This window comes from Ammodytes marinus (assembly GCF_949987685.1).
Source record: "Ammodytes marinus genome assembly, chromosome: 14".
NCBI classification, from domain to species: domain Eukaryota; kingdom Metazoa; phylum Chordata; class Actinopteri; order Uranoscopiformes; family Ammodytidae; genus Ammodytes; species Ammodytes marinus.
The window spans coordinates 14,278,314-14,291,246 of NC_137218.1; the positions used below are offsets into that span (position 1 = coordinate 14,278,314).

General features: G+C 41.0%; 2 protein-coding genes across 4 annotated transcripts in view; both read left to right on the top strand.

Annotated features, from left to right (window-relative positions):
* The window catches only part of LOC307260815 (serine/threonine-protein kinase DCLK1-like), a gene marked incomplete at its 5' end in the record, with an annotated part of 52,446 nt that extends 45,436 nt beyond the window's left edge, over window positions 1-7,010 (top strand). For 2 of the 3 annotated variants that reach the window (XM_080041155.1, XM_080041153.1), the window contains 8 exons: window positions 1,524-1,670; window positions 2,836-2,969; window positions 3,141-3,218; window positions 3,827-3,923; window positions 4,025-4,105; window positions 4,220-4,333; window positions 4,487-4,560; window positions 6,204-6,311. In XM_080041155.1, coding sequence (XP_079897281.1) covers window positions 1,524-1,670; window positions 2,836-2,969; window positions 3,141-3,218; window positions 3,827-3,923; window positions 4,025-4,105; window positions 4,220-4,333; window positions 4,487-4,560; window positions 6,204-6,261 — 783 coding nt within the window. In that variant the 3' untranslated portion in view covers window positions 6,262-6,311. Of the gene's footprint in view, window positions 1-1,523; window positions 1,671-2,835; window positions 2,970-3,140; window positions 3,219-3,826; window positions 3,924-4,024; window positions 4,106-4,219; window positions 4,334-4,486; window positions 4,561-6,203 lie in introns of all 3 variants that reach the window. The other variant, XM_080041154.1, reaches the window with a different exon arrangement.
* Window positions 7,011-9,676: 2,666 nt separating this feature from the next.
* rfxap (regulatory factor X-associated protein) lies at window positions 9,677-12,922 on the top strand. Its single transcript, XM_080041158.1, has 3 exons — window positions 9,677-10,397; window positions 11,223-11,333; window positions 12,263-12,922. The coding sequence occupies exons 1-3, from the start codon at window positions 9,966-9,968 to the stop codon at window positions 12,371-12,373; spliced, it is 654 nt and encodes a 217-aa protein (XP_079897284.1). The 5' UTR covers window positions 9,677-9,965; the 3' UTR covers window positions 12,374-12,922.
* Window positions 12,923-12,933: the final 11 nt, after the last annotated feature.

Consider the following 12,933-nt stretch of genomic DNA (forward strand, 5'->3'; position numbering starts at 1 on the left):
ACTACAGAATATAGATGAGAGGCAATCCGCCCAAGATATGTGTGAGCGTGTCCAAAGTAGGCGGATCGAGTGGAGGAGGACTGTGTGGATGAATGAGGCGCAGAGAGTCACTGCAGGAATGACAGAGACTGAGAGGGAGAGAGACACACACAGATGGATACATTGGAAGGGAAGGGGAGGGCGAAACAGACCCAGAGAGAGATGGTACCAATGACAGAATAGCCAAACAAATGCTATCTACTTAATTTGTTTTCTTCTTTTGCCTGGTACTTTTTTTGGTTAAGTTACTTTAGTTTCTATTGAGTTGAGGCACTACAAGCAAAAACCTTTTTTTTTAAACTAGTACATTTTGGGATTTTTTTTTGTCTATTTTGCTACCATGACATGTATTCTTTCAAACTCTTTCATTCGTGTGTCTATTTTTACCAAACCGTGTCTGATTGGGTCTCGATGTTTCTACTATACAACCATCTTTAACGGCCATTATCCCATTATTAATTTTTTTCTTCAATACTGTGAACCAAAAACTCACCTTCTAAAGCACTTACGTCATCTGAACTGTCCATAATCATTCTTAGCACTATTCTGATGATGCATAAATGTTTGTTCATATGTTGTTAATTGTATGATTTATGATACATTTTGTTTTTGCATTTTAAGGCCTGTACATAGTATTTTAGTAAAAATCTTAGTTTTTATTTTTTTTAAATTAAAGAGGCTGTTGCCAAAATCAGTTCTGCAAAAATGTTCAACACCTTAGTGATGCCAGGCCCTAGCACCCAACATCACTGGCTGACCTCTCTAATTCTCTTGTAGCAGAATGGTGTGAGATGTCCCTGCAGCTAGAATCCAAACTTGTGTGGAAAAGCCTCCAAAAAATGAACAGGGGATGTTTAGGAGCATTTTAAATGGCCAATGCTTTTGGAGTGAAGTGTTCAGCAATCACATATGAGTGTAATGTCAGAGTGGAGGTGTGGTTAGCGGCTGAGCTGTGACATATGACAGCCCCTCACGGTTAAATACCTGTCGCCTAGCAGGTGGGACGCTGACAGTGTGTCTAGGCAGTGTGTGCGAGGAAGAGATCCAGCCCCTATTTTAAGCCTCTGTTCCAGTTAGTCCACTCAGGGAGAGAGACACAGGGAGGATGGGGAGAGAAAGAGACTACAAGAGGAGGTTGAGATTCATGCAGAAATGAAAATAAAATGGGAGAAACTGAGACAAAACAGAGAAGAAAAAGCCTAAGAGAATAGAGGTGAATTGGGATGGAAAAGATTTAAATGAAAGAGAAATATTAAAGGCAGGGGGAGGAGGAGATGTTTCAACCATAAGGTGAGGAGCAATAGGAGGATACAGTTTACCCCCTCCAGCTGCTGAGCAAACAGAAAAAATAAACCTTCTTCTCAGCAGAAAATAACTGTGAAAACTTTTTTCTGTGTGTTTAAAAACGCCAAACAAACTCCTCCTACCTTTATTCCTATGTAACTGACAAGACAACCCTTCTATCTACCATTGTGTCTACACAGGGGGGAGATCTGTTCGACGCCATCACCTCTGCCAACAGATACACGGAGAGAGATGCCAGCGGCATGCTTTACAACCTGGCCAATGCCATCAAATACCTCCACAGCCTCAACATTGTGCACAGGGACATCAAACCGGAAAACCTGCTGGTGAGTTCACACAGAGTAGTACAGTATGTGACTGGCTGCACTGTATGAATTAAACAGTGTTGTAACTTGCCGCAGTATGGCCCCTCTCTCTCTATCTCTCTTTCTCTTTTCCTCCCTCCTTTTCTGAATGAACGTGGAAGTAATATCACTCACTCACTGAGATGATGACTCATCCATGCTTGCATGCCTCACACTTCTCCAGACTATATCGCTGGGGCGCTGATTACAAGTCATGGCTATATCCACACTCAGACATTTCAGTAATGTTCCACTTGGTTGCTAGTTCAGTGGCCTTTGCTTCCACATTCACCCCTGCTATACCACACCGACTTAAGATGGGGTCACAGCTTATTTTCCTGTGTTTCATTTTTCTCTGTCTCCGCTTCAATTAAATGTGAGTTGAAGTGTTGAGCTTGAGTGCGCTGCCAAAAGAGAAAAATGCTTCTACCCTTCTCTGGGTGCTGGCTCTACGTCAATGAGCTTCACAAAGGCGTGCTCTTTTTTTCTTTTTTTTAAAAAAGTGCTTGTATGGAGATTATTAATAATTACACAAAAACAAAAAGAGCCTTGGTTTAAGTATCACCTTTGTAAATATTTAATGTTCAGACCTCTGGTTCGACGTCAAAACCTGCATTATTGATTTTTTTTGGCCCTTTGGGGGGACCACAACAAGGAACAAGAACATACTATCAAACTGTTTTATTAACGAATCACAGTCTATTTACACATCCAATCCAACCGACACAGAGAAGCACTAGCATTTTATTTGGAGTCGTTTTCTGACAAATTCAAGTCCGAATAAGATCATCCTTTTAGATCATCATTAATATATAATATATATTAAAGCAAGGTGATGTCATAGTTTGTTTGCCATTAGAGTATATGCTACAATAATAAAAAACTGAGAATGAACGACTGAGATTGTGTCAATCATCTCCCCATAGTTATATTTTTCTGCTATTATTTCATTTTGAAAGATGCTATAATCACATACACACTCACGCACACATTGTATCAAGCAGAGTTTTAGTTAAGCATTATCACACAAACACAGCTGCAGATGGTTGTTTTGCTATGTTTCACATAACAAACCAACTGGATAATACTTTTCTCATTGCAGCCATTTGAGATCCTAGTTTTAACAGCATTTCTTGTATGTGCCTAGGTTTATGAACATGCAGACGGCAGCAAAAGCTTGAAATTGGGAGACTTTGGTTTGGCGACTGTGGTGGATGGACCCCTCTACACTGTCTGCGGGACCCCGACATATGTAGCACCCGAAATCATCGCAGAAACAGGGTAAGAGCATCAGTAGCAGAGCTAAAGTTAAAGGGACACAGGCTTCAATGAGAGTGCAACATATGTCGTACTCTTGCTAAGAAAAATAAACGATACTGCTCTGCATGTTTAAACTAACTTTCCTTTTTTCTTATTTGCACCTTGAAGTCATATTTCTTTGTCTCTGTGCAGATATGGCCTTAAGGTGGACATCTGGGCGGCCGGAGTCATCACCTACATCCTGCTGTGTGGTTTCCCACCTTTTAGAGGGTGAGCTAACAGCTAAGTGCTACTCCAACAAGTAGCAAGGTCCTCACTTTTGCTGCTTTTCTTTTTAAAGGTGGAGTCAGTGATTGTGGAGAACGCTTATTGTCAGTCAATATCACTTTTTGTCAAAACCAGTGAATATCTCCTCATGATCCGCTATTTGTCTGTACTGTGTGTGAGCTGAAAAAAAAATCCAGTGTTAATTATACACAGCCTAGGCTCTGTAAACTGGTATGTAAACAACAAATACTGTATGTAAACAAAGGGTCCCACATTAGCTAGCAACATGCCCGTTTATAGAGCCTAGGCTGTGCATTAACACTAGATGTTTTTCAGCGAACACACAGTATACGTTCAGGTAATGGATCGTGAGGAGATTTTCACCGATTTTTACAAAAGTAATTTTGACAACAAGCATTCTCCAGAATTGAAGTGGCCTTGTTCACACAATAATGTACAGTACGTGGAGCATTGTATATGAGTCTCTCTAAAGGTTAATAATAATTAATCATATTTAATATTATGTATTAATAATAATGCATCTTAGGCATTATTCATAGGAACAACATTCATGTGGGAATGTTTTTTCTAATAAATGTTTTTATTTGCAGGAGCAGTGACGATCAAGAATTGCTTTTTGATCAGATACTAATGGGGCAGCTAGAATTTCCTCTACCCTATTGGGACAACGTGTCAAAGACAGCCAAGGTGATTATATGTTTGAGCAGGAATCGTATAGTATAATAAAGTATAAGTCACTTTATACAGAGGGAATGAAAACTCACTCAATGTTCTTTTTGCTTTTGCAGGAGCTGATTCGATCCATGCTGGAGGTGGAGGTGGATCAGAGACACAGCGCCCTCCAGGTGCTAGAGCACCCTTGGGTCACTGTAAGTACAGCGTTGATGGACCTCATGGGGCGCCTCGCATCATATTGAATTTCATTATTTTTTCCCCCAAAGAAGCACTGACTTAGTTTTTTTTTCTTCCGTTTACTATCACAGGATAAGGGTCTATGTGAGAATGATCATCAGTTGTCTGTAGCAGGGAAGATAAAGAAGCACTTCAACACCGGCCCGAAGGTCAACGACACCACTGCAGGAGTGTCAGTTATATCTGTAAGTCCCAACTACAATATACTCCATAAAGCAACTGGTGTGATGGATTGTTTAGGGATTGTATCTGACACAGAGGTTGACTTTCCTTTATTTTTATTTTTTCAAAGCGAACTGGTGTTTAGACTGATTGTGCTGGTTTCTCTTTATGTTCAGTTGGACGACAGCTTTTCTATGCAGAGATCTGGCTCGTTGGATTTCTACCAGCACCCAGCCATGTACTGGATAAGGTACGCCAGGTTTCCATAGAGACACATGGGTGCATGGACAAAAAAACAAACACAAAATAATGTCTCTGAAATCAATGTCCCCCCTTCTCCCTGCTGGCTGGCTGGCTGGCTGCTGCTGTTCTGCTCTGACACCTTTGTGTTGCCCCCTGCTCTGTGGTCTTTGTGCTTTGATCCCCCTGCTTGCGTGCATCGTTGTAGCCTGTCTTTTGCTATGGTTTCATCCTATATGTTGCGTCCCTGTATCAGAGTCTACTGTTATGAGTTGTGTGTGTGTGTGTGTGCGCGTGTGTGCGTGTTGCGTCCCTGTATCAGTGTCTACTGTTATGAGTTGTGTGTGTGCGTGTGTGTGTGTGTGTGTGTGTGTGTGTGTGTGTGTGAAAATTAGGAATTGCAAGTTACACTTAAAAATACATGTGCTACGGTTTTTTCATTGAGCAGGAGTCACTTTCTGTTCACACCGTTTCTTTGTGAATGCTGCCTTCCAAAGCAATAACCCTGTCGCATGTTTTGTTGTTGCAGTCACTTTCAATGATTTTATTGATTGATTGTAATATTACCCACATGGCTGCCTCACCACAACAATTTGCTGTTCAGCTCCCATTGCCCAACTCCTGTTGTTTGACTTTATCCAGCATGACTTATGGAGGACCCAGGTGTTTATAAAGGGTTATAATTAGAAACTCTCTGGTTGATATTTACAGCAATTGGATATTGATAGGAGGACTTAAAGGTGCTGTAAGCGGAATGGTTCTTTTAGCTAACTTCCTGTCAGTTACTGCAGTTAGCAGTCCCCTCGCTCGTCCCTATGTCACCACATTAATGCACTGCGGTCTTCAAGCAGCGAGTTATCTAGCATCATCTTAGATCCATGTGATAAAACATGATACAAACCATCAAAACAGACATTGGGAAGGATTTTTACCTGCTCTTGCATAAGCATTCACCCATCTGTCGCTCTGGCGTGCACCGGCAGTGAGCCCATGAGTGAGACGGGTGTCGGTTTGTAGCGTTCTCTCTTGTGATTGGATAAAAATTTCGGGATCCTCCAATAAGTTTATTTGCCGTTTACATGCAGAGCAGCTGACTGAGAGATCGGCTTTATGAAACGCGCACATTATGTAAGTGATCACTGTATGAATAAAGAGCGATTTAACACTTATATTAACATAAATAAACCGCTTACTTCACCTTTAAGTAGGTACTGTACATACAGTAGACATAAGGTCCAAAACATTGACTTTTTGTCAAGATAGTTTAAAATTAGGCTACAATATCTATGTAAAGTTTTCGAACATTAGCAATGAGGCAATGTACATACAAGGCCAAGTAATGCTGTGGGTGCTAACCCTTGACGGAGGGTATTGAAATGGAAACTATTTAATTGGGTTAGTCATAAACATGCTTATAATAATTCAGGTATTGACGAATTATTAATAAAAAATTGCAAAAATGTATAGATCCTTTAGTTAAATGTTGTTGTTTTTTGCTTTTGTTAATCCCTCTTCTGAAATTCAATTTAATATCAATTAATATAACATATGAAAGGCTCTCCTGGTCCTCCATATTGTTTTTTCCACATAACTATTAGCTCCCTGCATTGGACAATCTAATCATAATGTCTCTTCTTCTCTTCCCTCATTCAGGCCACCCCTCTTGATAAGGAGGGGCAGATTCTCAGACGAAGATGCCACCCGGATGTGAATTGGCTGCTTTTGCAGATGAAGACAACGGTAACAAAAACAACAAGAACAACAACAGCAACAACAGAAACACTCCGTGCGGAGCCTCCCAGTGGCCTCCCTGGCCTGCCCGTGGCCCCTTCCTCTCTGACCCCTGACGCTTGCTCCAACCCTTCCCTGAGCCCCAGCCTCCCATCTCACTCTGATGACATCACAATCAGCTCAGAGAGTAACACCTGCTGCTCCCCAGACTCGCCCTTCTAGAGAGAGGAGGCAGAGGGGATGGACGGGGGGCGAGGAGGGACAATCCTCATCCAGCTCCTCCCTCTATACGGAGGAGGAGGAAGAGGAGTCATCGTCAGCTTCCCCCACAGTCTCTCATCAAAGGACGCTGAGCTCAGGTGGGGGAAAAAATAATAATCAGAGAGAACTTTTAGCTCCCCTGAATCCATCTTTCCAAACCTGGAGGAGAGATCTGTCAAAGGGTGGAATGAGGGGAAACAAAGAGGCTAGAGAGAGACAACAAGGAACATGAGGTAGAGACGAGGAGAAAGACCTTTATTTCTTTATTTTTTAACGTTCTCTCATCTGAGCACATGTTACAGAGCTCAAGGAGCGACAAGGGGCGACAGTATTGTTCACCCTTCAGTGATGATCGGGGCTCAACATGGAAACTTCCTTTTGGTGGAGCAGCTCCACAAGGCAATATGAGAATATGGACCAATGTTCATGTTTTATTGAACCTTATTTACTCATTCTTTACTCACTGCGTTTTTTATATATATATTCCCCTTTTTCAAAAAGGGAACATTTTTGTCGTCTTGTCCTAAAAGGTGCAATAGAAAGTGTGTAGAAGTAGAGCTCAGACGATAATCATGTAGGTTACCTTAGACTTGATGAACTGTGTAACGTGGGGAAATGAGAGCTACAGAATGTAGAGGATTTGTTTTTCTTGCAGAAATGTGTTAAACACATGTTTTCACTGAAAAAGATAAATGTAAGATCATAGACAGCACCTAGTGCTATAATTCTGTGCTCCACACAGTCTTGGCGTTGCCTTCCTGTAATGTTGGATTTTCAGTATTACAGTTTACATGTTACACAGACTGCTATTGAGACAATAACAGTGCATTTGATTCCTCCTTGAATATTTGTTAACTGCTTTGTTCATTCCATTGTGATACACAAAACCCAACAGCATTCGGGTGCTTGTGTAGCAAACTCAACATTTGAACCATTTTTTCCCTAATGCGCACATCTCCACCCTCATTCTGTATTTATATCCCATTAATATCGATCATTTCAGATGCTCATGCACATACAAAGCCTTGTTTACATTTTTTTTCCAACACTGAAGGCATTTTTCCATGCACATATTGCAGCAGTAGGAAAGGTATAACTGTTGCAGCCCACATGTACTACTTATACAGGTTTGGAGAAATGTTTTAAGTGGTAAATGTATACAAGTAACAGGTTATGTGCACTGCCTATTTGCACAACGTACTGCAGTCAGTGTGCAGTCAAACAGGTGAGAGAGAAAGACAGTATGGATGCCGGAGAGCCAGCAGCACTTTTGGAAAAGCCGTACCGTACAGATAAAAGGGTGGAAGAGGACTTATTTCAACTCTGTACAACCTCATTCATGGCTTCATTTATTCTGATGGAAGCATGACAGACATACAGTAGCCTATTCTTATAACAAACAACAGTTTGGTGATAAGTATTGTTTATATGTTATGTAAATAACATTATTTTATTTATTTTGATAGTCCACAATACAGTATATTTCTATTTATTTACTAGTAGTAAGTCTATGAGAACTGAAAAAAAGAAACAATCAGTAATACATGTATCAGTCAGCATAGGTAAAATAAGAAAGAAAAACTCTAGAGGAGATCGTCAGGCCGATGTGACACAAATACAGTTTGAGTTGATGAAGATCATTTTGACCATGTTGCACAGCCTGGAGGAATTTACAAAGCCAAATCTGGAGAAGAAGAAGAGACCACCGTCTTTGCTTCTTGTCAGACACTGGGAATGATGTCACTTCCTTTTGCAAAAGCCACCGGTAAAGGGATTTCCAGTAACATACGTATGTGAGATGAAAAGAGAGGAGTGAGAAAAAAGTGCAGAGCAATTTCAGTCCTGTACAAGATGATCTCCCTACAACCGTCACACCTGTCTGTAACTTTCTGTATTTATTTAGTATGCAGTAAATGTGCAGCACATGTGGTCTACTAAAGTGCTCTCAAAGCTGCACCACACTATTACAATATGTTGCAATACCAATACCTGTACCTTTGTTCAACAATGGTCTATCAATGATATTACTAGTAATAATTAAAATGTTTGAAAAACAAACTTTCGCTGTCTTTTGTTGAAATGTAATCTTATTTAAATGGGTTTAGTTTTGTTATATTTTTTAAATCTGTTATCTGCTGGGGTGGCCTTTATTTTCCTGTAGCTGACAAGAGGAGGTGGTCAGTTTAAAGATAATATAAGTAGAGGGAACTTTGCGCAGCCTATTTATACATGGAAATGTTGGATTCACAATTTTTGAATTAAAAAAAATAGTATTCAGAAGTTGTTTGCGACCTTTTGTGCCCCAATGTCCTATATTCTGCTCCAGACGGCTTGCAAGTTTACTAGTGGGGAAAGGAATATTAAAAAAAGGGAGTTGAATAGTTACTGTGTGCTCCATGGTATTCTGCATGTTAGTGAGCAAATACTGGACTCTTGGTCTGTGCTTTCCCTGAGATTTTGCCAGCCATGTTCTCAAACCTTGACAGTTTATTTTCTATTTCTACCTGGCTGCAGGAACACCGTAGCAGAGGGAGAAACTGTCTGTATCATTTTCTGTGACACGTTGTTAAATAATCTCTGCCTTTCACCTTTCTAAATATTGAACTTGTTGGAAATAAATAAGTCATTTCGGCGTCATCTTTCCAGTGGTGGCTGCTGGTGGCATGCTCAACCCTGTGACCATGCACTGCCCAAATAACAAATAAACAGCTATTGTGTATACTGAGTTTATAATAATCAATGCCAAGCCAACAGTATTTTCAAATGTGTGGTTAAGACTCATATTGAAGACACTATTTGATTATTAGCAACAACAACATAAAATGCAAAAAAAAGCAAAAAATTATTAACCTTTGTTGCCAATTTTTTTTTAAATCTGCACAGCCTACCATTTTGACAAGAAAGTGCACGTGCTCTGATACCCACACCTACCTCACTAGAAAGCCCAGGATATCATCTGAACAGTACAATAGGTTTAAAATACATCGCATCAATTTAGCTTGACTAAGAGATCACACAGTTATGTTCTCAAAAGAGGACAAAAATGAATTGCCGGCCAGGAACATGCGTTTCTCCGTTCGACCACTAGGGGTCATTGTAGCACATTGAAACATGAAGCGAAGAAGAAAGTCATTGACAGGAGGATAAACCCAAACCAAACGTAAATACCACGGTGGTCGGCTGCAAAATTACAAGATTTATTTCCTTACAATCATGGTGTATTTATGACATAACGCGTTCATACAGTAGTTAAATGCCTCCGGATATAGGGAATTGGCTACGCAATCAGTGAGTCCACAAACAGCTGCATGAGCTAACGTGAGCCGAATGCATAGGGTTAGCGGTTAGCTATAGCTCGCCACTCGCCAGCTGTCTGTCTTCTTGCTGTTCCGCCGTATTTGTTTTGAGTCGTTCGCCGCAATCATGAGCGAAGATGACAATTCAGCGTCGGCCAGCAAAGACAAAGACTCGACTCTCCTGCTCACCAAAGACGGCCAGAGGTACTATGTGAGTAAGAGCGGGGTGGTCGACAGCAGGAATGTGATAACGCCGCACGAGCCGGAGAACAACGCCTCCTCCTCGTATGACATGGACGACGCGGACGAGGAGAGCGACGTGCTGGACACTTCGGATCCCAGGGACAGCGCCGCCAGCCCGGAGGAACTCAACGACGAGGAGACGTCGGAGGGAGACAACGCCCCCAAGCAGTGCACCTACGAGGGTTGCACGGAGACCACCACGCAGGTGGCCAAGCAGAGGAAGCCGTGGATGTGCAAGAAGCACCGCAACAAGATGTACAAAGACAAGTACAAGAAGAAGAAGAACGACCAGGCCATGTCCAGTGGGAAACTTGAAGTAAGAGGATTCAAAGCTACATAGATCACTCTCATACCAAGAGGCATTCATGTGCACCCATCGTGAGGTGGTGGAGATATCAAAATAAATACAACATTTTAGGTAGGCTCTTATAACATGCCAAATATATCTGCATGTAGATAGATCTGAAGTAGAGAGGGATCTGTGCAGTGTTAACTAGGTTTACAATGGCATTTGTATTATGGCTGCACACACAAATGTAGTTCCCTGACCCTGTTTTTCCACAAACTTTACTGAAACTGAACCACATCAACCCAAACAAAACTCCCCCAATTAATTAATTAATTTTGAGAAGGAGGCAGGGTATCAACTAGATGATGAGGAGGAAGATCGGGAGATCAAAGAGAAGGACTTTGAGGATCTATTTATTGAAGTTAGAGATGATGATGAGTAGTTTAGGACAGCCAGTTGATGTCTAGAGCATATACTTTATGACAACATTTAGGATAATCGGACTTTTCCTTTTTTGTTGCTGTTTTTTGTCCAGAAAAAATAATAAAAGTTAAACATAATAATTCTACTGAATTAGTTGATTTAGAATGGTATAGAAACATGTGATCATTTGGCTCTCTATTTGGTTTTTCTTCAAAAGTTGTGCTATTCTTTTTTGTTGTTTTTAATTTAAATTTTTGTCACTAACCGGTCAAACATGAACCCTACAGGACATTATTTCATCCTGTTAGCTGGCAGAATCTTCAAAAAGGCACTTCTAGGAACAAAAACAACAGGTGGCAAAAAAACAAAAAAAACACGCTATGCCTGGGGACCTGTTTTTCATCTCAACTAAGTGTTTTTTTCATTCAGGAAAGCTCAGAGGAGCGTCCCGTCTCCGTGAACAAACAGCGTCTGGGTGCCATGGGGGACCGGCCGGCCAGACCCTCTTTAATAGAGCAGGTCCTCAACCAAAAAAGACTGGTACGTCATAGTAACTGATTGATGAGCAACAGAGGGAGGGATCATGAAGGAGATATGGGAGAGAGAGAGACAGAGAGAGAGGGGGGGGAAGCTCAAGGAGATCAGACACATTTCTTAGAAGCTTATAACAACAAGTTTGATCTAACATGGTTAGGAAATAAAGTTCTAGAGACGAAAGACCAAATTTGAGCTATTTATTTAAGTTTGGTATCGAGCTGTGCAGTGCATCTCAGTTTAAGCAGGAAATGACGTGACATCCAGGACTTCACAGCAGACAAAACAGACCTCTGATTGTATTCTTTTGGGAAATGAAAGCAGCACTGAGATTACAATAATAGAAGCAACGCTGCCACAGGTGGAATCATCTGAATCCATACAAAGCAGATCATTCAGCACTTTAGTAAAGAGCAGTTCCAGCGGAGTGACAGGTCCTGAAATATATGGGTTATGGAAAAGGTTCAAATAAAAGAGGAGAAAACTTCCTAGATGTTAATCCATTCTATTTTTTGTTCCATTCTCCCGAGAGAACAAAACAAAGGGCAGAATGTCAAGCTTGCCATACGATTAGCATCATTTTCATAACTATATTCAGTGCTACTCAGTATTTAAGAGGATATGGGATTCAAGCCATGTGTGGAAAAAGCCCCCTACTTGTAAGAAAGAATCTGCATTGGTTACTTACTTTCCCATCTGTATCTTACTGTAACATCCCATCTGTTTTCTCATTGTATTGGAACCTCCTTGCAGCCATTCTGTTCCTTTGTTGTGATCAGATTTAGAATGTTTAGAGACATATTTGTCCCAAGGCTTTCTCTCTTCCCTTCAAAGGCAGAAAGAAAGCCTTGGATCTACAAAAATATATTTTTTTGTCTTGGTACTGTGCTCTGACATTTGAACGTGCGTGTGTGTGTGTGTGTGTGTCCCATTAGTCGCTGCTCCGGAGTCCAGAGGTGATCGGGTTCCTACAGCAGCAGCAGCAGCTCCTGGCCACACAGGGCCGCAGCCAATCACAGCAGCCGCAGCAGTTCCAGGGCTGCTGACGGCGGCCATTTTTATCCCGTTCTTCCTGTTAGCTGTCGCTCGTCATGAGGAAATAATAATGAGACATTTTGTAATAATAATAATAGTCAAAGTTGTTCAGATATTGAAGCCTCAGGTTGTCAAAAAACAAAATGTGGACTTAAGTTTCTTTGTGTTTGGGGTATCGCTTAAGTGATACTTTTCAGACTCTTACCACTTAATGAATCATCGATCTTCTCTTGTGTTTTCTCTTGAACATTTACCGTCGTTTACATGTGACAATCAGTTGTGTAACGCGTGTCTGCGTAGCATATCTTCAGTCTAGATTTGGCTTTCAAGATTGTTTTTTAACACACATTATCACTCATCTCTTATCCCTGTTTATGTGTACAGTAAATTCTACCTGTTCTGTTGACTATAATAGGATGAGTATTGCTTACATCGGCTGGCTCTATTGACAGGCAGAAGTCAAAACATATGTACGATATGTTCTTACTGTGTTTTTAAGTTGAAGTGTATATCCCCTGCTGTGAATATGAGTAAAATTATGATGCTTAGATTGATTATTGTCTCGCCATGT

Bases quoted from the DNA above. Each gene is read 5' to 3' on its own strand.
- rfxap (XM_080041158.1), top strand. From the start codon at position 9,966: ATGAGCGAAGATGACAATTCAGCGTCGGCCAGCAAAGACAAAGACTCG. The intron at 10,398-11,222 runs GTAAGAGGATTC...TTTTTCATTCAG, and splicing joins TGTCCAGTGGGAAACTTGAA to GAAAGCTCAGAGGAGCGTCC. The intron at 11,334-12,262 runs GTACGTCATAGT...GTGTCCCATTAG, and splicing joins TCCTCAACCAAAAAAGACTG to TCGCTGCTCCGGAGTCCAGA.